Here is a 24,377-nt window from a genome sequence, read left to right as displayed (position 1 = left end):
AAACCAAATATGAAACCAATGCGACCGCTGACATTACAGCTGGGTCATGTTATAGAGAGGTACGTTAAAATTGGAAGGTCAGCACAAATGGTCAAAGTCCGACATTTTCTCACCTTTCTGCCCGTTCGCAGCTTAGAAAATGACAATGACCATCCTCATCTCGTTGGTTAGCTGGACATAGACAAGAGCACCATGAAAAAGTGTCACATTTCTCTAAAGAACTCACCCAGGGCTGCTGAAAGCTGAAAAAGAACCTATCTAGAAGTTTGGGGCTTTTTACACGTGAATCTTCACTTTGCGACTAAAATATTCACAGCAGTGCCAAATTTTCTGGGTCACTGAATGCGGGTGCCAGCGCGCTACAAGCAAACCAAAAATGAAACCAATGCGACCACTGAAATTACAGCTGGGTCATGTTATAGAGAGGTACGTTGAAATTGAAAGGTCAGCACAAATGGTCAAAATCCGACATTTTCTCACCTTTCTGCCCGTTCGCAGCTCAGAAAATGGCAATGACCATCCTCATCTTGTTGTGTAGCTGGACATAGAAAATAGCACCATGAAAAAGAGCCACATTTCTCTAAAGAACTCGCCCAGGGCTGCTGAAAGCTGAAAAAGAACCTATCTAGAAGTTTGGGGCTTTTTACCCGTGAATCTTCACTTTGCGACTAAACTATTCACAGCAGTGCCACATTTTCTGGGTCACTGAATGCGGGTGCCAGCGCCCTACAAGCAAACCAAAAATCAAACCAATGCGACCACTGAAATTACAGCTGGGTCATGTTATAGAGAGGTACGTTGAAATTGAAAGGTCAGCACAAATGGTCAAAATCCGACATATTCTCACCTTTCTGCCCGTTCGCAGCTCAGAAAATGACAATGACCATGCTCATCTCGTTGTATAGCTGGACATAGACAAGAGCACCAAGAAAAAGACACACATTTCTCTTAAGAACTCGCCCAGGGCTGCTGAAAGCTGAAAAAGAACCTATCTAGAAGTTTGGGGCTTTTTACCCGTGAATCTTCACTTTGCGACTAAACTATTCACAGCAGTGCCAAATTTTCTGGGTCACTGAATGCGGGTGCCAGCGCCCTACAAGGAAACCAAAAATCAAACCAATGCGACCACTGAAATTACAGCTGGGTCATGTTATACAGAGGTACGTTGAAATTAAAAGGTCAGCACAAATGGTCAAAATCCGACATTTTCTCACCTTTCTGCCCGTTCGCAGCTCAGAAAATGACAATGACCATCCTCATCTCGTTGTATAGCTGGACATAGACAAGAGCACCAAGAAAAAGACCCACATTTCTCTAAAGAACTCGCCCAGGGCTGCTGAAAGCTGAAAAAGAACCTATCTAGAAGTTTGGGGCTTTTTACTCGTGAATCTTCACTTTGCGACTAAACTATTCACAGCAGTGCCAATTTTTTAAGGTCACTGATTGTGGGTGCCAGCGCCCTACAAGCAAACCAAATATGAAACCAATGCGACCGCTGACATTACAGCTGGGTCATGTTATAGAGAGGTACGTTAAAATTGGAAGGTCAGCACAAATGGTCAAAGTCCGACATTTTCTCACCTTTCTGCCCGTTCGCACCTTAGAAAATGACAATGACCATCCTCATCTCGTTGGTTAGCTGGACATAGACAAGAGCACCATGAAAAAGTGTCACATTTCTCTAAAGAACTCACCCAGGGCTGCTGAAAGCTGAAAAAGAACCTATCTAGAAGTTTGGGGCTTTTTACCCGTGAATCTTCACTTTGCGACTAAAATATTCACAGCAGTGCCAAATTTTCTGGGTCACTGAATGCGGGTGCCACCGCGCTACAAGCAAACCAAAAATCAAACCAATGCGACCACTAAAATTACAGCTGGGTCATGTTATAGAGAGGTACGTTGAAATTGAAAGGTCAGCACAAATGGTCAAAATCCGACATTTTCTCACCTTTCTGCCCGTTCGCAGCTCAGAAAATGGCAATGACCATCCTCATCTTGTTGTGTAGCTGGACATAGAAAATAGCACCATGAAAAAGAGCCACATTTCTCTAAAGAACTCACCCAGGGCTGCTGAAAGCTGAAAAAGAACCTATCTAGAAGTTTGGGGCTTTTTACCCGTGAATCTTCACTTTGCGACTAAACTATTCACAGCAGTGCCAAATTTTCTGGGTCACTGAATGCGGGTGCCAGCGCCCTACAAGCAAACCAAAAATCAAACCAATGCGACCACTGAAATTACAGCTGGGTCATGTTATAGAGAGGTACGTTGAAATTGAAAGGTCAGCACAAATGGTCAAAATCCGACATATTCTCACCTTTCTGCCCGTTCGCAGCTCAGAAAATGACAATGACCATGCTCATCTCGTTGTATAGCTGGACATAGACAAGAGCACCAAGAAAAAGACACACATTTCTCTTAAGAACTCGCCCAGGGCTGCTGAAAGCTGAAAAAGAACCTATCTAGAAGTTTGGGGCTTTTTACCCGTGAATCTTCACTTTGCGACTAAACTATTCACAGAAGTGCCAAATTTTCTGGGTCACTGAATGCAGGTGCCAGCGCCCTACAAGCAAACCAAAAATGAAACCAATGCGACCACTGAAATTACAGCTGGGTCATGTTATAGAGAGGTACGTTGAAATTGAAAGGTCAGCACAAATGGTCAAAATCAGACATTTTCTCACCTTTCTGCCCGTTCGCAGCTCAGAAAATGACAATGACTATCCTCATCTCGTTGTATAGCTGGACATAGACAAGAGCACCAAGAAAAAGACCCACATTTCTCTAAAGAACTCGCCCAGGGCTGCTGAAAGCTGAAAAAGAACCTATCTAGAAGTTTGGGGCTTTTTACCCGTGAATCTTCACTTTGCGACTAAAATATTCACAGCAGTGCCAAATTTTCTGGGTCACTGAATGCGGGTGCCAGCGCCCTACAAGTAAACCAAAAATCAAACCAATGCGACCACTGAAATTACAGCTGGGTCATGTTATACAGAGGTACGTTGAAATTGAAAGGTCAGCACAAATGGTCAAAATCCGACATTTTCTCACCTTTCTGCCCGTTCGCAGCTCAGAAAATGACAATGACCATCCTCATCTCGTTGTATAGCTGGACATAGACAAGAGCACCAAGAAAAAGACCCACATTTCTCTAAAGAACTCGCCCAGGGCTGCTGAAAGCTGAAAAAGAACCTATCTAGAAGTTTGGGGCTTTTTACCCGTGAATATTCACTTTGCGACTAAACTATTCACAGCAGTGCCAAATTTTTAGGGTCACTGAATGCGGGTGCCAGCGCCCTACAAGCAAACCAAAAATGAAACCAATGTGACCACTGAAATTACAGCTGGGTCATGTTATAGAGAGGTACGTTGAAATTGAAAGGTCAGCACAAATGGTCAAAATCCGACATTTTCTCACCTTTCTGCCCGTTCGCAGCTCAGAAAATGAGCCAGGGACTACAGAAACCACCCTATGGCACTTTTGGAGAAAAAATTTTTTTCTCTCAAAATGTTGGTATGGTATGGTAATGTGCTCAAACAAAATTTCAAGTTGATCTGCGGTGGTAAAATGTGCCTAACCACCTATTTAATAATGGCATATCAATTGAGTGATATAGAGCAAATTTATGTACACAGTATGTAATGTTCTTTGTATATCTTCATTCTTGCTAGTTAGGCAGTTCAAATGTATAGTGAACTATGCCCTCAGCTTCATCCAGTGACGCCTGCGCGCCGTCCACTAAATCTCGGTAGTACTGCCGCTCCTCTTGTACTAGCGATGTGTGCGAACGCAGCGCCTGGACACTACATTCCGTCTCTTCCTCTGTATGGGCGACACGAATTTTGTACCGCAGATTGTCACACAAATTGTGACACAATGCGCATACGTCTGTCCTTGGCTTCATCACTTTGATATGTGCTGCCTGTCTCCTCCAAATGTGGCAAAATGACCTGTAATGAACAGGCGAATACTGTGTGACGGTCTTGGTGTAGATGTTGTATGCAGACTTCTTGTTCTCGGATGCTGGTAAGTATACTGGAGGGTCCTCAGCACGACCTCGCTCCGCTGCAGGTTGACGTAGACCGTACATTTTAGCATAAATATAAGTTTCCGTGCATGGCACGGTAAGTGAAGTTAGCAACCCACCAACAATTACATTCCTAACATAATTTGCACGTACTTGCCATAGCGCATCACGTGCCCGTGCAGAACACGCACTCCGAACTCCCGCGCCCCGGCACGGGACCACGCGGAGCATACGCATTACTCCGGCTCTCGATGCTGCTTCTTCTTCATCCTTGCTGCGCCAACAGTCAGATCGCTTGACAACCTTGGCCAGTTTTTGAGCTTGCTCTTCGCTTTGCTGTGCTGACGGTCAAATTGTTTGACTATCGCGGCCAGTTTCTGATCAATATCCGATCAACCAGGTCTCTGTCAGTGAGCGATGTCCAGCCAAAACGCTCCGTTTGCTTTGCTGCGCTGACGCAGTGACGGTCAAATTGTTTGACAATCGCGGCCAGTTTCTGATCAATATCCGATCAACCATGTCTCTGTCAGTGAGCGATGTCCAGCCATAACGCTCTTTGCTTTGCTGCCTTGACGGTCAAATTGTTTGACAATCGCGGCCAGTTTCTGATCAATATCCGATCAACCATGTCTCTGTCAGTGAGCGATGTCCAGTCAAAATGCGCTCTGCTGAGCTGCGAAACGCACTGGAATCCCGCAATTATTTAGACCCGACAGGAACAAAACCTACTCCGCGGACTCGCCTGCTCGAGTTGAAGTTGGCTCCAGACTACTGTACGCGAGGACTTGGCCGCTCCGGCAGCGGAGCAGAACCTAGCCGAGGCAACTGCAGCCCCATCCCTGGCCTGGGAGACTTTAGTCGGGAGGAGGTTCGCGACGCTTGGAGCACGTATTGTGCGACTGACGCAGCAGCACACCCCTCCAGGGCCCCCGGAGCTGTTTTCGCACCAGCCCATAATCTTGAAGATGGCTCGGAAATTTAGGTCCCTGATGCTGAGCTCTCCTCTCTAAAGCTGACACGAAGTATGCCTGGCGGCTTTGGTCTGTTTCCCCTCATGTCTGGCCCCGGCTTGGCATTTTTTGGAAGGTTCGTACCATGTAGATAAGGCACCACCATTTGGCCTTAGATCCTCCCCCTTCCGTTCAACAGACCGGCTGATGTGGACTCTCAGCCCAACGGCGACTCTGCAATGATCCTGCTAAGTCTCTTACTCGTCTTCGAGTACAGCGCTTCCGGACTCTCAGCCCATCTACCGACGCAGTGCTGACACACCCTGCACAGTCCACCCTCCAGCAGTTGACGACGCAACCATGGACCTCATCCGCCAGGGCCTGGCGGCCAGTTCCAGCATAACATGCGCTTCGCTGCCGCGCTCCGAACACTTGTCGCCCTGCGCCAGGGCAAGCAACACTCAGGGACTGATCAGTGCCGGCAGCATTGTTCCAGATCCTGTACTTTGAGTGCATTGCCCACTGTGCTAATGGCTAGCCGCATTGGACAGCACTCACATCAAATGCAGTGTAATAGTAATGCAGATAAATCCTGTTTGGGTCAGGTTGTCAGCGCTGCCGGACTCGCATCCCAACTGCCGAAGTGGTGCAGACACAACCAGCGCAGTCCACCCTCCAGCAGTTGACGACGCAACCATGGACCTCATCCGCCAGGGCCTGGCGGACAGCTCCAGCATGGCATGCGCTTCGCCGCAGCACTCCGAACGCTTGTCGCCCTGCGCCAGGGCAAGCCAACCTCAGGGACTGATCAGTGCCGGCAGCATTGTTCCAGATCCTGTACTTCGAGTACATCGCCCACTATGCTAATGGGCAGCCGCATTGGACGGAACTCACATAAATTGCAGTGTAATAGTAATGCAGATAAATCCTGTCTGGGTCCGGTTGTCAGCGCGTCTGGACTTGCAGCCCAACTGCCGAAGCGGTGCCGGCACAACCAGCGCAGTCCACCCTTCAGCAGTTGATGACGCAACCATGGACCTCATCCGCCAGGGCCTGGCGGGCAGCTCCAGCACAACATACCCTTCGCTGCAGCGCTCCGAACGCTTGTCACCCCGCACTAGGGCAAGCCATACCCAGTGACTGATCAGTGCCAGCAGCATTGTTCCATATCCGGTACGTTGAGCGCATTGCCGACTATGCTAATGGGCAGCCGCATTGGACGGCACTCACATCAATTGTAGTGTAATAGTAATGTAAATCCTGTTTGGGTCAGGTTGTCGACGCTTCTGGACTCGCAGCCCAACTGCCGACGCAGTGCCGACACAACCAGCGCAGTCCACCCTTCAGCAGTTGACGACGCGGGCCGCATCTTTGGACGATCTGGCTGGCGTACAGCACTACCTGCAGTCCACCGTGCCTAGCCCGCTCAACCGCGCCATGCTCTGGAGCGCCGTGACTCTGGCCTTCCACGGGCTGCTCAGAGTCAACGAGTACACCTTCACGGCACGGGGCGCCGGCCTTGAGTACAGCGATGCGACCATGTACCCAGACCGCGTGGAGCTGCGCCTGCGTGTGACAAAGACGAGCCAATACGGCAGCGGCCAGGACATTAGCGTCAGGAGGACAGGCTCGCCGACATGCCCGCACACGGCAGCCACCAGCTACCTAGCAGCCCGTGGCTCGGCACCTGGCCCGCTCTATCGCTATGATGACGGCACGCCCCTGAAGCCGCATAACATCAACAGGCTACTACAAACAGCCTTGCCTAACAAAGACGTGCGCAGCCACAGCCTCAGACGAGGCGCTGCAACGCTGGCAGGCAAAGCTGGCGTGCCTGAGTACGTGCTGAAGACCGCCGGCAGGTGGCAAAGCTCTGCCTACCTCCGCTATGTCCGCACCCCTGTCGCAGACAGAGCATTGCCAGCGGCATTGTTCTAGTCTCTGCCCGTTATGCTAATGGGTAGCCGCATTGGACGGCCCTAGCAACAGCTGTAGTGTACATATGATATACTTATTATACTATAACTATAGTAACGCTACTATAACTATAGTAATGCCGATAATTCCTGTTTGGGTCATGTTGTATTTTGGGAGAACGGTAGGGATCGTGGGTCAGGCCGGCATTGAGCCAAGTGCGCCTACATGTGCTCACAAGTGCATCCCTACCGTATGCGTGTATTGACACGCCGGGCAATTGTTGCCCCCATTAGCCCTGGCATTGGCCAGTCTAACGCACATTGGTGCTTGCGATACTACGGCATTGGTCCAAAGTATTGCATACTGCATGCGGCAATTGTTGCCTGCGATACTACGGCATTGGTCCATAGTATTGCATACTGCATGCGGCAATTGTTGCCTGCGATACTACGGCATTGGTCCATAGTATTGCATACTGCATGCGGCAATTGCTGCCTATGCCCTGATAATACAACGCGTAATAGCTCCCAAACAGATCGGCTTGTGTGGTTGTTAAATATAAGTTTCCGTGCATGGCACGGTAAGTGAAGTTAGCAACCCACCAACAATTACATTCCTAACATAATTTGCACGTACTTGCCATAGCGCATCACGTGCCCGTGCAGAACACGCACTCCGAACTCCCGTGCCCCGGCACGGGACCACGCGGAGCATGCGCATTACTCCGGCTCTCGATGCTGCTTCTTCTTCATCCTTGCTGCGCCAACAGTCAGATCGCTTGACAACCTTGGCCAGTATTTGAGCACCACCACCCACCCCATCATCTCTAACCATCATTCTATTCTAAGCCATCCCGGAAGGGAGAACGGTAGGGATCGTGGGTCAGGCCGGCATTGAGCCAAGTGCGCCTACATGTGCTCACAAGTGCATCCCTACCGTATGCGTGTATTGACACGCCGGGCAATTGTTGCCCCCATTAGCCCTGGCATTGGCCAGTCTAACGCACATTGGTGCTTGCGACACTACGGCATTGGTCCATAGTATTGCATACTGCATGCGGCAATTGTTGCCTGCGATACTACGGCATTGGTCCATAGTATTGCATACTGCATGCGGCAATTGTTGCCTGCGATACTACGGCATTGGTCCATAGTATTGCATACTGCATGCGGCAATTGTTGCCTATGCCCTGATAATACAACGCGTAATAGCTCCCAAACAGGTCGGCTTGTGTGGTTGTTAATTATGACTAAATAAACTGCACTACATCCTGCTCCATGTCTGCTGAAATGGCCAAGTGCTCTGGTGTTCTCCCAGTCAAGCCATGTTGTGCCAGTTGAACGACTCCTTTGTTTGCTTTTTTTGAAGGCACTTCATTACATGACTTCCAACAGCAGGAACTGCCATGAACACGTCTTTGCACAACTCGTAACCACGTACATGATAGCGGAAATAGAAAGGTCGATCACCACCGCCAGTCATCGACTTTCGCATGCTTCCAGTCAGTGCGCCCAGAACAAACTGCTTGAACTGTTGAAGCGCTTTTTCGATTCTCGCAGTTTAGAGACTTCAAATATGTAGTCCTCGAGCTGCTGCTCTGGGATGACTTTCCAATGATTCTTCGACTTGCATCCACAGCCTCTCTCAATCCCATCGCGTATGTCCGAGGAGACCACGCTTCACCTGCTCCGTCGTCGGTGGCTCAGGTGCGGGGGTATCTGGTTCGTCATCCGATTCCGAGTAGTCGGTGTCACTCTCCGCGTTTGAAATTTCCGAGCTGTCGGGGCATGGCGTTTTCGACACAACACTAGCAGCACTCGAGCTTGCTGTGACTCCATACGTCTTCTTCTCCTTCTGGGTGGCATATCATCGCCGTCGCTGTCAGCATCGGCGTCGGAATCGCTCGCGGACGACTCGCGGGTGCCAGCGCTGAATCCGTAAAAATTCTCGTCGTCCGATTCAAGCGCCTTCGCATCAGGGACTAGTCGACTCCACACAGAATCGAGCTGCGTCGTCTACTAGATGTTGTTGCCATAATCAATCACAGTAAGTGGAGCCTCATGAGTTACTCGACAATCGCTCGAGCTCGGAATCCTTCCCCGAACACCTACCAAGAGGACAGCTCTTGAGTCTTGTCAAAACAAAAGTGATGAGTTCTGCGCTTCGCGTAACTTTGAGTCGCGTGACTTTGAAACGTCATAACTTGATTTTGATATCAAACGTCGTAGGGCGGTTTCTATAGTCCCTGGCTCAAATGACAATGACCATCCTCACCTCGTTGTGTAGCTGGACATAGAAAATAGCACCATGAAAAAGAGCCAAATTTCTCTAAAGAACTCACCCAGGGCTGCTGAAAGCTGAAAAAGAACCTATCTAGAAGTTTGGGGCTTTTTACCCGTGAATCTTCACTTTGCGACTAAACTATTCACAGCAGTGCCAAATTTCCTGGGTCACTGAATGCGGGTGCCAGCGCCCTACAAGCAAACCAAAAATGAAATCAATGCGACCACTGAAATTACAGCTGGGTCATGTTATAGAGAGGTACGTTGAAATTGAAAGGTCAGCACAAATGGTCAAAATCCGACATTTTCTCACCTTTCTGCCCGTTCGCAGCTCAGAAAATGACAATGACCATCCTCATCTCGTTGTGTAGCTGGACATAGAAAATAGCACCACGAAAAAGAGCCACATTTCTCTAAAGAACTCGCCCAGGGCTGCTGAAAGCTGAAAAAGGACCTATCTAGAAGTTTGGGTTTTTTTTAACTACACTCATACCTCGTTTATCCGGGCAGTCCGGGACTTTGCACTGCCCGTAACTTTGAAATGTCCGTAACTCCGAATCTTATACATCTTGATGGGGAAAAGGCCATCGATATGGCATATGACGTCAATAATTCTACGAAAAGTGACAAAAGAGTAGTAATATTTCCCATGAAACTCGCCCAAATAATGCCCGGTAGACCGAAGTACCCGTAACTTCGGGGTATGGATAACAGAGGTACGTTGAAAGTGACACGTGGGCACAAATGGGCAAAAAGCGACAATTTCTCACCTTTCTGCCCGTTCGAAGCTCAAGAACTGACCATCTCCACCCTGATCTTGTTGTTTAGCTGGACATAGGGAAGTAAACCAAGAAAATTTCCACATTTCAATAAACAACTCGCCCAGGGTTGCTCAAAGCTGATATCAAACTATGTCGAAGTTTTGGGCCTTTTTGCCCGTGATTCTTCACTTTGCGAATAATCTATTCACAGCAGTGCCAAATTTTAAGCGTCACTGAATGCGGGTGCCAGCGGCCTACAAGCAAACCAAAAATCAAATCAATGCGACCACTCACATCACAGCTGGGTCATGTTATAGAGAGGTACGTTGAAAGTGACACGTGGGCACAAATGGGCAAAAAGCGACAATTTCTCACCTTTCTGCTCGTTCGAAGCTCAAGAACTGACCATAGCCACCCTGATCTTGTTGTTTAGCTGGACATAGGGAAGTGAACCAAGAAAAAATTCCACATTTCAATAAACAACTCGTCCAGGGCTGCTAAAAGCTGATATCAAACTATCTCGAAGTTTTGGGCCTTTTTGCCCGTGATTCTTCACTTTGCGACTAAACTATTCACAGCAGTGCCAAATTTTAAGCGTCACTGAATGCGAGTACCAGCAGCCTACAAGCAAACCAAAAATCAAATCAATGCGACCATTCATATCACAGCTGGATCATGTTATAGAGAGGTACGTTGAAAGTGACACGTGGGCACAAATGGGCAAAAAGCGACAATTTATCACCTTTTTGCCCGTTCGAAGCTCAAGAACTGACCATATCCACCCTGATCTTGTGGTTTGGCTGGACATAGGGAAGTGACCCAAGAAAAAATTCCACATTACAATAAACAACTCGCCCAGGGCTGCTCAAAGCTGATATCAAACTATCTCGAAGTTTTGGGCCTTTTTGCTCGTGATTCTTCACTTGGCGACTAATCTATTCACAGCAGTGCCAAATTTTAGGGGTCACTGAATGCGGGTGCCAGCGGCCTACAAGCAAAGCAAATATCAAATCAATGCGACCACTCACATCACAACTGGGTCATGTTATAGAGAGGTACGTTGAAAGTGACACGTGGGCAATAATGGACAAAAAGCGACAATTTCTCACCTTTCTGCCCGTTCGAAGCTCAAGAACTGACCATCGCCACCCTGATCTTGTTGTTTAGCTGGACATAGGGAAGTAAACCAAGAAAAAATTCCACAATTCAATAAACAACTCGCCCAGGGCTGCTCAAAGCTGATATCAAACTATCTCGAAGTTTTGGGCCTTTTTGCCCGTGATTCTTCACTTTGCGACTAATCTATTCTCAGCAGTGCCAAATTTTAAGCGTCACTGAATGCGGCTGCCAGCGGCCTACAAGCAAACCAAAAATCATATTATTGCGACCACTCACATCACAACTGGGTCATGTTATAGAGAAGTACGTTCAAAGTGACACGTGGGCACAAATGGGCAAAAGCGATAATTTCTAACCTTTCTGCCCGTTCGAAGCTCAAGAACTGACAATCACCACCCTGATCTTGTTGTTTGGCTGGACATAGGGAAGTGAACCAAGGAAAAATTCCACGTTTCAATAAACAACTCGCCCAGGGCTGCTCAAAGCTGATATCAAACTATCTCGAAGTTTTGGGCCTTTTTGCCCGTGATTCTTCACTTTGCGACTAATTTATCCCCAGCAGTGCCAAATTATAAGCGTCACTGAATGCGGGTGCCAGCGGGTTTCAAGCAAACCAAAAATCAAATCAATGCGACCACTCACATCACAGCTGGGTCATGTTATAGAGAGGTACGTTGAAAGTGACGTGTGGGCAAAAATGGGCAAAAAGCGACTATTTCTCACCTTTCTGCCCATTCGAAGCTCCTGAACTGACCATAGCCACCCTGATCTTGTTGTTTAGCTGGACATAGGGAAGTGAACCAAGAAAAAATTCCACATTTCAATAAACAACTCGTCCAGGGCTGCTCAAAGCTGATATCAAACTACCTCGAAGTTTTGGGCCTTTTTGCCCGTGATTCTTCACTTTGCGACTAAACTATTCACAGCAGTGCCAAATTTTAAGCGTCACTGAATGCGGGTGGCAGCAGCCTACAAGCAAACCAAAAATCAAATCAATGCGACCACTCACATCACAGCTGGGTCATGTTATAGAGAGGTACGTTGAAAGTGACACGTGGGCACAAATGGGCAAAAAGCGACAATTTCTCACCTTTCTGCCCGTTCGAAGCTCAAGAACTGACCATCGCCACCCTGATCTTGTTGTTTAGCTGGACATAGGGAAGTAAACCAAAAAAAATTCCACATTTCAATAAACAACTCGCCCAGGGCTGCTCAAAGCTGATATCAAACTATGTCGAAGTTTTGGGCCTTTTCGCCCGTGATTCTTCACTTTGCGACTAATCTCATCACAGCAGTGCCAAATTTTAAGCGTCACTGAATGCGGCCGCCAGCGGCCTACAAGCAAACCAAAAATCACATCAATGCGACCACTCACATCACAACTGGGTCATGTTATAGAGAGGCACGTTGAAAGTGACACGTGGGCACAAATGGGCAAAAAGCGAAAAGTTCTCACCTTTCTGCCCGTTCGAAGCTCAAGAACTGACCATAGCCACCCTGATCTTGTTGGTTAGCTGGACATAGGGAAATGAACCAAGCAAAAATTCCACATTTCAATAAACAACTCGCCCAGGGATGCACAAAGCTGATATCAAACTATCTCGAAGTTTTGGGCCTTTTTGCCCGTGATTCTTCACTTTGCGACTAAACTATTCTTAGCAGAGCCAAATTTTAGACGCCACTGAATGCGGGTGCCAGCGGCCTACAAGCAAACTAAAAAAAAATCAATGCGACCACTCACATCACAGCTGGGTCATGTTATAGAGAGGTACGTTGAAAGTGACACGTGGGCACAAATGGGCAAAAAGCGAAAAGTTCTCACCTTTCTGCCCGTTCGAAGCTCAACAACTGACAATCGCCACCCTGATCTTGTTGTTTGGCTGGACATAGGGAGGTGAACCAAGAAAATATTCCACATTTCGATAAACAACTCGCCCAGGGCTGCTCAAAGCTGATATCAAACTATCTCGAAGTTTTGGGCCTTTTTGCCTCGATTCTTCACTTTGCGACTAAACTATTCACAGCAGTGCCAAATTTTAGGCGTCACTGAATGCGGCTGCCAGCGGCCTACAAGCAAACCAAAAATCAAATCAATGCGACCACTCACATCACAACTGGGTCATGTTATAGAGAGGTACGTTGAAAGTGACACGTGGGCACAAATGGGAAAAAAGCGACAATTTCTCAACTTTCTGCCCGTTCGAAGCTCAAGAACTGACAATCACCACCCTGATCTTGTTGTTTGGCTGGACATAGGGAAGTGAACCAAGAAAAAATTCCACATTTCAATAAACAACTCGCCCAGGGTTGGTCAAAGCTGATATCAAACTATCTCGAAGTTTTGGGCCTTTTTGCCCGTGATTCTTCACTTTGCGACTAATCTATTCACAGCAGTGCCAAATTATAAGCGTCACTGAATGCGGGTGCCAGCGGCCTACAAGCAAACCAAAAATCAAATCAATGCGACCACTCACATCACAGCTGGGTCATGGTATAGAGAGGTACGTTGAAAGTGACACGTGGGCACAAATGGGCAAAAAGCGAAAAGTTCTCACCTTTCTGCCCGTTCGAAGCTCAAGAACTGACCATAGCCACCCTGATCTTGTTGTTTAGCTGGACATAGGGAAGTGAACCAAGAAAAAATGCCACATTTCAATAAACAACTCGCCCAGGGCTGCTCAAAGCTGATATCAAACTATCTTGAAGTTTTGGGCCTTTTTGCCCGTGATTCTTCACTTTGCGACTAAACTATTCCCAGCAGTGCCAAATTTTAGACGCCACTGAATGCGGGTGCCAGCGGCCTACAAGCAAACCAAAAATCAAATCAATGCGACCACTCACATCACAGCTGGATCATGTTATAGAGAGGTACGTTGAAAGTGACACGTGGGCACAAATGGGCAAAAAGCGACAATTTCTCACCTTTCTGCCCGTTCGAAGCTCAAGAACTGACAATCGCCACCCTAATCTTGTTGTTTGGCTGGACATAGGGAAGTGAACCAAGAAAAAATTCCACATTTCAATAAACAACTCGCCCAGGGCTGCTCAAAGCTGATATCAAACTATCTCGAAGTTTTGGGCCTTTTTGCTTGTGATTCTTCACTTTGCGACTAATCTATTCACAGCAGTGCCAAATTATAAGCGTCACTGAATGCGGGTGCCAGCAGCCTTCAAGCAAACCAAAAATCAAATCAATGCGACCACTCACATCACAGCTGGGTCATGTTCTAGAGAGGTACGTTGAAAGTGACACGTGGGCACAAATGGGCAAAAAGCGAAAAATTCTCACCTTTCTGCCCGTTCGAAGCTCAAGAACTGACCATAGCCACCCGGATCTTGTTGTTGAGCTGGAAATAGGGATGTGAACCAAGAAAAAATTCCACATTTCAATAAACAACTCGCCCAGGGCTGCTCAAAGCTGATATCAAACTATCTCGAAGTTTTGGGCCTTTTTGCCCGTGATTCTTCACTTTGCGACTAAACTATTCACAGCAGTGCCAAATTTTAGACGCCACTGAATGCGGGTGCCAGCGGCCTACAAGCAAACTAAAAATCAAATCAATGCGACCACTCACATCACAGCTGGATCATGTTATAGAGAGGTACGTTGAAAGTGACACGTGGGCACAAATGGGCAAAAAGCGACAATTTCTCACCTTTCTGCCCGTTCGAAGCTCAAGAACTGACCATAGCCACCCTGATCTTGTGGTTTGGCTGGACATAGGGAAGTGAACCAAGAAAAAATTCGACATTTCAATAAACAACTCGCCCAGGGCTGCTCTAAGCTGATATCAAACTATCTCGAAGTTTTTGGCCTTTTTGCCCGTGATTCTTCACTTTGCGACTAAACTATTCACAGCAGTGCCAAATTTTAAGCGTCACTGAATGCGGCTGCCAGCGGCCTACAAGCAAACCAAAAATCAAATCAATGCGACCACTCACATCACAACTGGGTCATGTTATAGAGAGGTACGTTGAAAGTGACACGTGGGCACAAATGGGAAAAAAGCGACAATTTCTCAACTTTCTGCCCGTTCGAAGCTCAAGAACTGACAATCACCACCCTGATCTTGTTGTTTGGCTGGACATAGGGAAGTGAACCAAGAAAAAATTCCACATTTCAATAAACAACTCGCCCAGGGTTGGTCAAAGCTGATATCAAACTATCTCGAAGTTTTGGGCCTTTTTGCCCGTGATTCTTCACTTTGCGACTAATCTATTCACAGCAGTGCCAAATTATAAGCGTCACTGAATGCGGGTGCCAGCGGCCTACAAGCAAACCAAAAATCAAATCAATGCGACCACTCACATCACAGCTGGGTCATGGTATAGAGAGGTACGTTGAAAGTGACACGTGGGCACAAATGGGCAAAAAGCGAAAAGTTCTCACCTTTCTGCCCGTTCGAAGCTCAACAACTGACCATAGCCACCCTGATCTTGTTGTTTAGCTGGACATAGGGAAGTGAACCAAGAAAAAATTCCACATTTCAATAAACAACTCGCCCAGGGCTGCTCAAAGCTGATATCAAACTATCTCGAAGTTTTGGGCCTTTTTGCCCGTGATTCTTCACTTTGCGAGTAAACTATTCACAGCAGTGCCAAATTTTAAGCGTCACTGAATGCGGGTGCCAGCGGCCTAAAAGCAAACCAAAAATCAAATCAATGCGGCCACTCACATCACAGCTGGATCATGTTATAGAGAGGTACGTTGAAAGTGACACGTGGGCAAAAATGGGCAAAAAGCGACAATTTCTCACCTTTCTGCCCGTTCGAAGCTCAAGAACTGACAATCGCCACCCTGATCTTGTTGTTTGGCTGGACATGGGGAAGTGAACCAAGAAAAAATTCGACATTTCAATAAACAACTCGCCCAGGGCTGCTCAAAGCTGATATCAAACTATCTCGAAGTTTTGGGCCTTTTTGCCCGTGATTCTTCACTTTGCGACTAAACTATTCACAGCAGTGCCAAATTTTAGGCGTCACTGAATGCGGCTGCCAGCGGCCTACAAGCAAACCAAAAATCAAATCAATGCGACCACTCACATCACGGCTGGGTCATGTTATAGAGAGGTACGTTGAAAGTGACACGTGGGCACAAATGGGAAAAAAGTAGGGGTGAAACGATTATACCGAATACTCGAGTACTCGATCGCTTTTTTTGAAAAAATTCGAGTACTCGATCATGCATGCATGCATGTAGAGTGTTGTGCATGCAGTCAACAACCATGGTCACAAGTCACATACTCGTAGACCTACGTGCACAGCCCAGAAGGCGTGCAGAGTACTAGTACTAGTAGACCTACTAGCGTACTCTCTCTAAAAGTAACACGCAATGCCGCATACTGCTGCCATATGGTCTTGTGGTACATGTAGCCAAGTGTCAGTGCGGCGCTCCGCGTACCTAGTTCAAAGTTGTGCTATGCTGCATGCAGTTTGAGTTCTCACCTTTTCGCTTCCAGTGTCAGGGGCAGTGCGGCATGCACTTCTTTTGGTTCTGGAAAGGTTCTGGAAAACGGTTTTGGTTGTGAGGAGAGCAGTTCCTGTACATGCGACTATGGATAGCTACCGTACCGGTTTGCGTGGTTGAGCTCAGCAGGAATCCCTGCGCGTGGGATCGAGCGGGAGTCAATCGTGTACTACGGAGCCGTTTACATAACGAAAGATGTGAAGGGCTCCGTGAATACAGTCGTGTAGCGAAACTCGGAGAAGACGTGCTAGCTGTCGCTGCTCCTTCAGTTTTCTTCGTGGGTCTCGCAGTCACATCCAAGAGTTCCTTTCGTAGTTGAGTGATTTTCGTTTGCAGTAGTTGGCTTGAGTGAAGTGTAGTGTTGCCTGACGAAAAATGGAGTTGCAACAAGCATCGTCATCAAGCGGGGCTGGCTTACCACGAAAGACTGGTCAGAGATCGAAGGTCTGGGACCACTTCTCCCAACCAGTGTCAAAGCAAGTCTTGTGCAAACATTGCCAGGGCACATACAAATATACGGGTGGTACAACGAACTTGTCCAATCATCTGCTAACATGCCAAAGTTACAAGGAGAAGAGGGAAAGTGAGAAAGTGAGAAAGGCAGCGAGCCGAGCGAGCGCAGCGCAGCGGCAGCAACACGTACCACGGTTGGGACAAAGCCAATGGAATCGTTTGCAGTATCGCACTCGAAGAGAGCTTGTAATTCGGCCAGGTCAACTCAGATTCGGGGGCTCATCGCCGACTGGGTCACTGCTGATATGCGTCCTCTTGGGATAGTCAACGATCCTGGGTTCAGGCAATTGCTGTCCTTCGTGGAACCTTCATTCACCGTTCCCTCACGGACGACCATCGCATCCATGGTGCGTCGGCGGCACGATGCTGCACGAAAGGAGCTTGTGACAAAATTAGCAGGTGCTACATCAATTGCTATCACAACGGATGCGTGGACATCGAAGGCTGTGGTCTCCTTTGTAACGTACACGAGCCACTATGTCACGGACGACTGGAAACTGGTGTCGCACGTTCTTGAGACCAAGCGCTTCAACGGGAGTCACACAGCGGAAACCCTTGCTGCCAGCACAGAAGCAGTTCTTAGCAGATTCAACATTGCGCATGACACTGTGCAGTGCTTAGTCCATGATGAAGCACCAAACCAGATGGCAGCGAGCAGACTTCTTCGCAGCCAACATCACTGGGATTACCAAGCTTGCGCTGCCCATCGGTTGCAAACCTGCATCAGGCATGCTATAACAGCATCAAGGCCTGTCACGAAACTGCTGGCTTCTTCCAGGCAACTTGTTGGTCACTTCAGCCACAGTGCCAAGAGCACAGAGGCGCTAAACAACAAGCAAGTAGCTATGGCGTCAGCTAGCAAGTCTGGCACTCCTCTACGAGTCATCCAGGATGTTCCAACGCGATGGAACAGCTCCTTTCTGATGCTCCAGCGCCTGATTCACCTGAGGCTGCCAATCATGGCGGTTTTGGAAGACCCCGAGCTGACCAAGAGCTCCCATCGGCACCTGCAGTTGAAGGACCACCAGTGGAATCTCGCCAAGGAGATAGTGGCAGCACTGGAGGCACCAGCAAAGGCTACCACTGTTCTTGGTGGGGAAACCTACTGTACACAGACGTTGGTGGTGCCGGTGGCCAAGTCTTTGCTACGTGGTCTTCGTACTGCGAATGAGGAACTCTCGGCATCGGCTGCGGATTTCCGGAAATCACTGGCAATGGAAATCGAGGTGAAGTTGTCCTCGATCCATTTGACCCAATCTCGCTGCCATCTGTATCTGCAGCACTGGACCCAGGTCACGGAGCCTCGGATTCTTGGACAATGACGAAGACAAGGACGAGTTGAAGTCAGAGATTGTTCGCCGGGTGTGTGCTCAAATCACTGCCGACAGCAATGGGAGCAGCTGTGATGACGAATGTATTCTGGAGCCACCTGCCAAGCGACCTATGGAAGAGGACATGTCGTTGTTCTTCGCGTGCCCTAGCGTCGAGCCATCCACAACTTCATCGGCAGCATCGGATTGTGAGGTGGAGGTAACCCAATTCTTCACGGAGAAACAAGTAGGCTCATCTGTGGACCCACTCGATTGGTGGAGGACGAATGCGGACAGGTTTCCCACCATGGCAAGGTTGGCAAAGCGCGTGCTGTGCATACCTGCCACCTCTGTGCCGTCGGAGCGAGTATTTTCAGCGGCTGGCATCATTGTCAGCAAACTACGAGCAAGTCTAACGCACGAGAACGTTGATGCACTCGTCTTCCTTCATGCAAACAGTGGTCTTCAGGCAGCAAGAACTGCTGCCCCTGTGGCGGTCCAGCAGTTGATGCCACGGCTTGAGAGGTTTGCAGAGGAAGAAGCCGATGACTTGCCTCCTTTGCCTGACCTGTAGACAGATAGTTGCAGCCAGTGCGTATCATGATGTTCCATCAGTTCTTTCTTTCTTTATTCATTTATTTAACTAACTTCTGAGCAGGTGGCTGTTTGAACGCGTTTAGTCTCCTCAGTGGAGCTCAGAATCACTGATTGTGTGTACTTCTTTTAGTTTCAATTTATTTGACTAGTGGCTCTTGGTTGCCTTCTAGGGTTGGCTGTTGTGAGAATTTCACCGTCACATATCGATAATAATAATATTATTATGATTGATATGATTGATATCACATCTGATAATACTGCACATTTGTGCCCTATTCAAGGCTATTGTTATTGAGGTCGGGCGTGAATGCGTGAACACGTGATCCATGTATGTACGTAATGTGTGTGCATGCGGACAAGTGAACCGTGGCATGTGCCGTGATGCTGGAAATGGGGAAAGTGACAGTGCAGGCAATAGTCGTATACTCGAATACTCGATCGGAAAAAATAGAGTACTCGTACTCGAATTTTGCATAGCACATTAGAGCTTGCGGTAATGTAGGTTAACACATTGCACAAGCCACCACTTCACAGCTCCAGCGGCTTCCAAAGAGCCCGCAGATCCCACGCTATTCATTGATGCATGTCAAGTAACACGCACATGCACGCTGCGGTGGCATGCAACATGCGTACGCCGGAACTCACCTGAACTCGCCAGCCAATCAGCCATATGCGGCTGCAGCACACATCGGAGCTTGAACCCGTAACGCATACACCATACTTCGCGCTGGCCACATTGCTACTTCATATTTGCTTTGCTTGCGCCGTGAGAAGAACACCGGTTTGTTCCTTTCTCACAGTTTCTCGGCTTTTCGGATCTTGCAACTCCCTGACCTCACCATTCGCTATGCCTCGACGGACTAGGACTAGTAGCAGGACTGCTGTTCCCGAGGTAGCTGCCCCTGCCTCCTCTCAACCTCCGAGCCTGAGCGATTCCGCCACAGATCCGGCCTCGCGAAACAACTTCCCACGCGGTCCGCCAGCGGCGTCCGTCTCCCAGAGCGCTGTTGCTCCACAGGTTGCAATGCCTGAACCCCCGGCGCAACAATCAGTGATCCCGGCCGAAAGCCTTCGAGCCACGATCGCAGAAGTGCTGACTGAAACACTGCCAGCGTTTCTGGATTCCCAGCGCCGCGCCATGGCCCCACCACCGGCTACATCCGCGATCAGCACCACAACAACCGAAATTGCATCGGAACCGGTCGCAGCTACCTGGCGGCCACGATCAGCGGAGCAGCAGCTCCCTACCACCACCATCCCGCAGAGGACACGGGACAGAATCCTTGCCGGTGAGTTCCTAGATTTGTCTGAGTTGTTGGTGGACCCGGTTGGATTAGCCCCAAACCCCTCCAGCACAGGTGTGCAGATGCACCTTATGGACGGCACACCCGTGCGCCTAACGCAGGAGTTCTCGCCCAAAGCCTCCACACGGCGCCACGTGTGCGATCTTGCGACGTGGCTGGAGGCTTGGACGGTGGTGCTCCACACCATCCTGCAAGCAGCTCCGGAAAGAGCCTCCGAACTAGTCGGGTACCAGGCCATCATCACGGAAGCCAACCGGAAATTTGTCCCGGATGGCTGGCTCGAGTATGATCGGCAATTTCGCCGCGCGGCGGCTAGCAACCCTGCCCGTCGCTGGGATGTGATCGACCATAATATATGGCAGCTGAGCACTACCGGCAAGGCTCGAACTCCGTGCTTTGCATGCTCACTTGTTCACCCCCCATCCGCTGGGGGGCAGTGTCCCTTTCGTCCCTCTAGAGCCACACCATTTGGCGGCGCACATTCCTCACCCTCAGTCGGTGGCCGCCCAATTTGCCGGAATTTCAACTGGGCCAGATGCCAAGGGGGATGCGGGAGAGCGCACCTATGCCTGCAATGCCAAGGCCGCCACCCAAAAACGGCCTGCACTGCCAACCCCGCGAGCACACGGCCCAGCACATCAGCGCCACCTGCCAAACGGTCAGGCAAGTAAGTCACCCGTGCCGGGCCCCGACACAAGCATGGCGGGACGCCATGCCACTAGCCCTGCTTCCGCGAAGCAGGCATGTACAGACAGTAGTAGTAACTCACAGTTTCCCCCGCTCGCCTTCCCTGCTCTTGATTCCAGTATGCCATGCATTCACACACCCATTGATGTTGCCCGCTTTACTAGACTGCTCACTGATCATCCAGACAAGGCATTCTCCTCCCGCGTGAGCAGGGGCCTACAATCTGGATTCCGCATAGGCTTCTCTGGTCGCCGTCAGACTGTGACAGCCCCAAATCTTCCCTCATCTGCTGAACATTCCGTGTACATATCTGATTATCTAGCAACATCCTGTGCGCAGGGAGAGACCTGCGGCCCTTATTCCACCCCTCCATTTCCATCCTTCCAGTGCTCGGGCATTGGTGTGGTGCCCAAGAAGAATGGTAAACTACGCATTATCCACCATTTATCAGCTCCCGTCGGCAATAGTGTTAACGATGGCATCGACCCGTCCGCGTTTAGCCTGTCATATATCCGGATAGACGATGCAGTGCAAACAATTATGGCCTACGGGCAGGGTGCATTGCTGACAAAGCTGGACATCCGCAATGCATTCCGGCTAATCCCTGTGCACCCGTCCGATTGGTCTCTACTTGGTATTCAGTGGCAAGGGCAATATTACTTTGACCGAGTGTTGCCGTTCGGCCTACGCTCCAGCCCGTTTCTATTCGACCAGGTTGCCAGTGCCATTGAGTGGATCATTACTACTAACTTTGCCATCCCTCACCTCCTTCACTATCTAGACGATTTTCTTAATATCTGCCCTCCTCAGCGAAGCCTTGCTATCCAGGCAAAGGACGTCATCCTGCAAGCATTCGAATACCTATCAATCCCACTAGCCGAAGAAAAGCTCGAGGGCCCGTCTACATCCCTGGTCTTCCTCGGAATTGTGCTGGACACGGTGCGCATGGAAGCCCGTCTCCCAGACGACAAACTGGCGGACCTCCGCGAGCTCCTCAGCGAGATGTCACGCTGCACCCAGACCACGCAACGCAAACTCGATCACTTCCTGGGGAAACTCTCCTTTGCGTCGAGCGTCGTCGTACCAGGCAGAACATTTACACGGCGCTTATGGGATATCAACAAGAGGTTTAGCCGCGCCAAGCCCTATTTCCGTATCACTCTGACAGGCGAGGCCAGGAAAGACATCCGCTGGTGGCAGCTTCTGATCCAGCACTGGAACGGGAAGGCATTCCTCCTCTATAACAGCAGTACATCGTCGGCCGACCTTGGACTGTACACAGACGCTAGCGGCACTCTCGGCTGGGGCGCATTCTACGGCAAGGAGCAGCGCTGGATCCAGGGCAGATGGACAAAGGAGCAAGAAGAAGAGAGCATCGGATACAAAGAGCTCTATGCCGTGGCGATGGCTTGCAGTACTTGGGGCCATCTGTGGTCCCGGCAACGTATCGTAATGCATTGCGACAATCAGTCTGTTGTCGAATGCGTGAAGTCAACCTCCAGCAAGTCACCAGGCATGATGTCACTGCTGCGTGCATTGTTCTTCGTTTGTGCAACTCACAGCTTCACCATTACTGCCAAATATGTACCTGGCCATCTGAATTCGATCGCCGATGCTCTGTCTCGTTTCAACCTGCAGGCATTCCAGCAGCTGGCACCATCGGCACGGCAAGCCCCGGACACTGCAATCCACCTCCCCCTCCTGGACTGATGCGGGAGGTCGCCGACCTGGCAGCCATGGCAATCGCCCCAACAACGCGGCGCACGTACACCACTGGCGAAAGGAAGTTTACGCAATTCTGTGCGTTGCAAAGATGGACGCCCATGCCGGCTACAGACACGATGCTCAGCTGCTTCGCAGCACACCTCACGCAATCGGTTCAACCACAGACAATTCACGTCTACATGGCCGCAGTACGCAACATGCATCTCGAAGCCGGATTCCGAGATCCAACGATGAACGCGTTGCTGCTGCCACGTGTTATGCGAGGCATCAAGAGGACGGTGACTGACCCAGCAACCCAGCGCACTCGCCTCCCAATCACCATTGATTTGCTGCGGAAGCTCCTCAACCAACTCAGCCTGGACCAACGGCGTCACCAGCAGGACAAGTGCATGCTCAAGGCGGCAATGGTGCTCGCCTTTTTCGGATTTCTCCGATGCGCGGAATTCACTGCGCCTCCGGCCGGGTTTGACCCTGCCACTCATGCCACGCGCCAGGATGTGACTCTGGACGTCACTCAAGGACGCACATATATCCGCTTCTACATCAAGCAATCGAAGACGGACCAATTCCGTCAGGGACATGCAGTGATAATCGATAGTACCACTTCACAACCTTGCCCGGTTGCTGCCCTCCTGGCATATTTTACAGTCTGTCCGTCTGACGCCGCTGACGCACTCTTCCGCTACCGCTCTGGGAGACCGCTGACCAGGCAGGCGCTGACAGAAGAGCTCCGACAGCTTCTCCCACTCACGGGAACACCCAATTCGCGCGATTACGCGGTCATTCGTTCCGCATCGGTGCCGCCACAACGGCAGCCATGGCGGGTACCCCTGACTGGCTAATCAGGGCAATGGGCCGATGGAGGAGCGACAGCGTCTTGCGCTACATCAGGACCACCGACACAGACATGGCGCAGCTGACCCAAAAGCTGTCAGAGGTACAAGCGCATCACAGAACGCATTGAGGTATGTAAGAACCCGCCACGCGGGCACGCAACTCGCACCCATGCATGTACCCACACGGCTGACTGTTTGGTACAGCACAGCAACTTGCTCTGCTAGGATTGTGCTGACAAAATGCGCTGATAGCAACAAAAGTGTCATTCACGTGCATTGCAATATGTCACAACTTAGCATGGAGGCTGGGCAACCATGGGCCAGCTATCTCCTCTCATCTGGCAATTATCACGGCCTTCGGCCATCACACTCATACTCCCACACTCCTGCCTCCTAACGGGCATTGCACTTCGTGCGTGGGCCGTCCACACTCCGTCCATTTCATGGGCGCCCATCTCATGGGCTGCACTTTGTGCGTGGACATACATACACACTATCATACAGGCTGTCCACACTCCGCCCAGTTCATGGGTGCCCATTTCATGGGCTGCACCTCGTGCGTGGACTATCCTACATGATTATCACATGCCAGATTCGGTTGCCCAGCACTCCATGAATCCTCCATATGATCTGTGCTCTCCATTGGTCTGCAATAGCGAGTGCATGCGTGTTAATAGCACATTAGAGCTTGCGGTAATGTAGGTTAACACATTGCACAAGCCACCACTTCACACGCGCTCCAGCGGCTTCCAAAGAGCCCGCAGATCCCACGCTATTCATTGATGCATGTCAAGTAACACGCACATGCACGCTGCGGTGGCATGCAACATGCGTACGCCGGAACTCACCTGAACTCGCCAGCCAATCAGCCATATGCGGCTGC

At 49.7% G+C, this 24,377-nt stretch overlaps 2 protein-coding genes across 2 annotated transcripts; both read left to right on the top strand.

Annotated features, from left to right (window-relative positions):
• The first annotated feature begins 17,379 nt into the window (after window positions 1–17,379).
• On the top strand, window positions 17,380–18,919 carry LOC135830943 (zinc finger BED domain-containing protein 4-like). The gene is made up of 2 exons (XM_065343172.1): window positions 17,380–18,266; window positions 18,316–18,919. The coding sequence occupies exons 1-2, from the start codon at window positions 17,380–17,382 to the stop codon at window positions 18,917–18,919; spliced, it is 1,491 nt and encodes a 496-aa protein (XP_065199244.1).
• A 3,750-nt stretch (window positions 18,920–22,669) lies between these two features.
• Window positions 22,670–23,500, top strand: LOC135830933 (uncharacterized). Its single transcript, XM_065343162.1, has one exon. The coding sequence runs from the start codon at window positions 22,670–22,672 to the stop codon at window positions 23,498–23,500; it is 831 nt and encodes a 276-aa protein (XP_065199234.1).
• Window positions 23,501–24,377: the final 877 nt, after the last annotated feature.

This window comes from Sycon ciliatum, chromosome 1 (genome assembly GCF_964019385.1).
Source record: "Sycon ciliatum chromosome 1, ocSycCili1.1, whole genome shotgun sequence".
NCBI classification, from domain to species: domain Eukaryota; kingdom Metazoa; phylum Porifera; class Calcarea; order Leucosolenida; family Sycettidae; genus Sycon; species Sycon ciliatum.
This window is presented reverse-complemented; position numbering and strand designations above follow the sequence as displayed.

Excerpts from the sequence above, each read along its gene's own strand:
- LOC135830943 (XM_065343172.1), top strand. The coding sequence starts at position 17,380 with ATGGTGCGTCGGCGGCACGATGCTGCACGAAAGGAGCTTGTGACAAAA. Across the intron at positions 18,267-18,315 it reads GCAATGGAAATCGAGGTGAA|CACTGGACCCAGGTCACGGA; the intron begins GTTGTCCTCGAT and ends CTGTATCTGCAG.
- LOC135830933 (XM_065343162.1), top strand. The coding sequence starts at position 22,670 with ATGGCAATCGCCCCAACAACGCGGCGCACGTACACCACTGGCGAAAGG.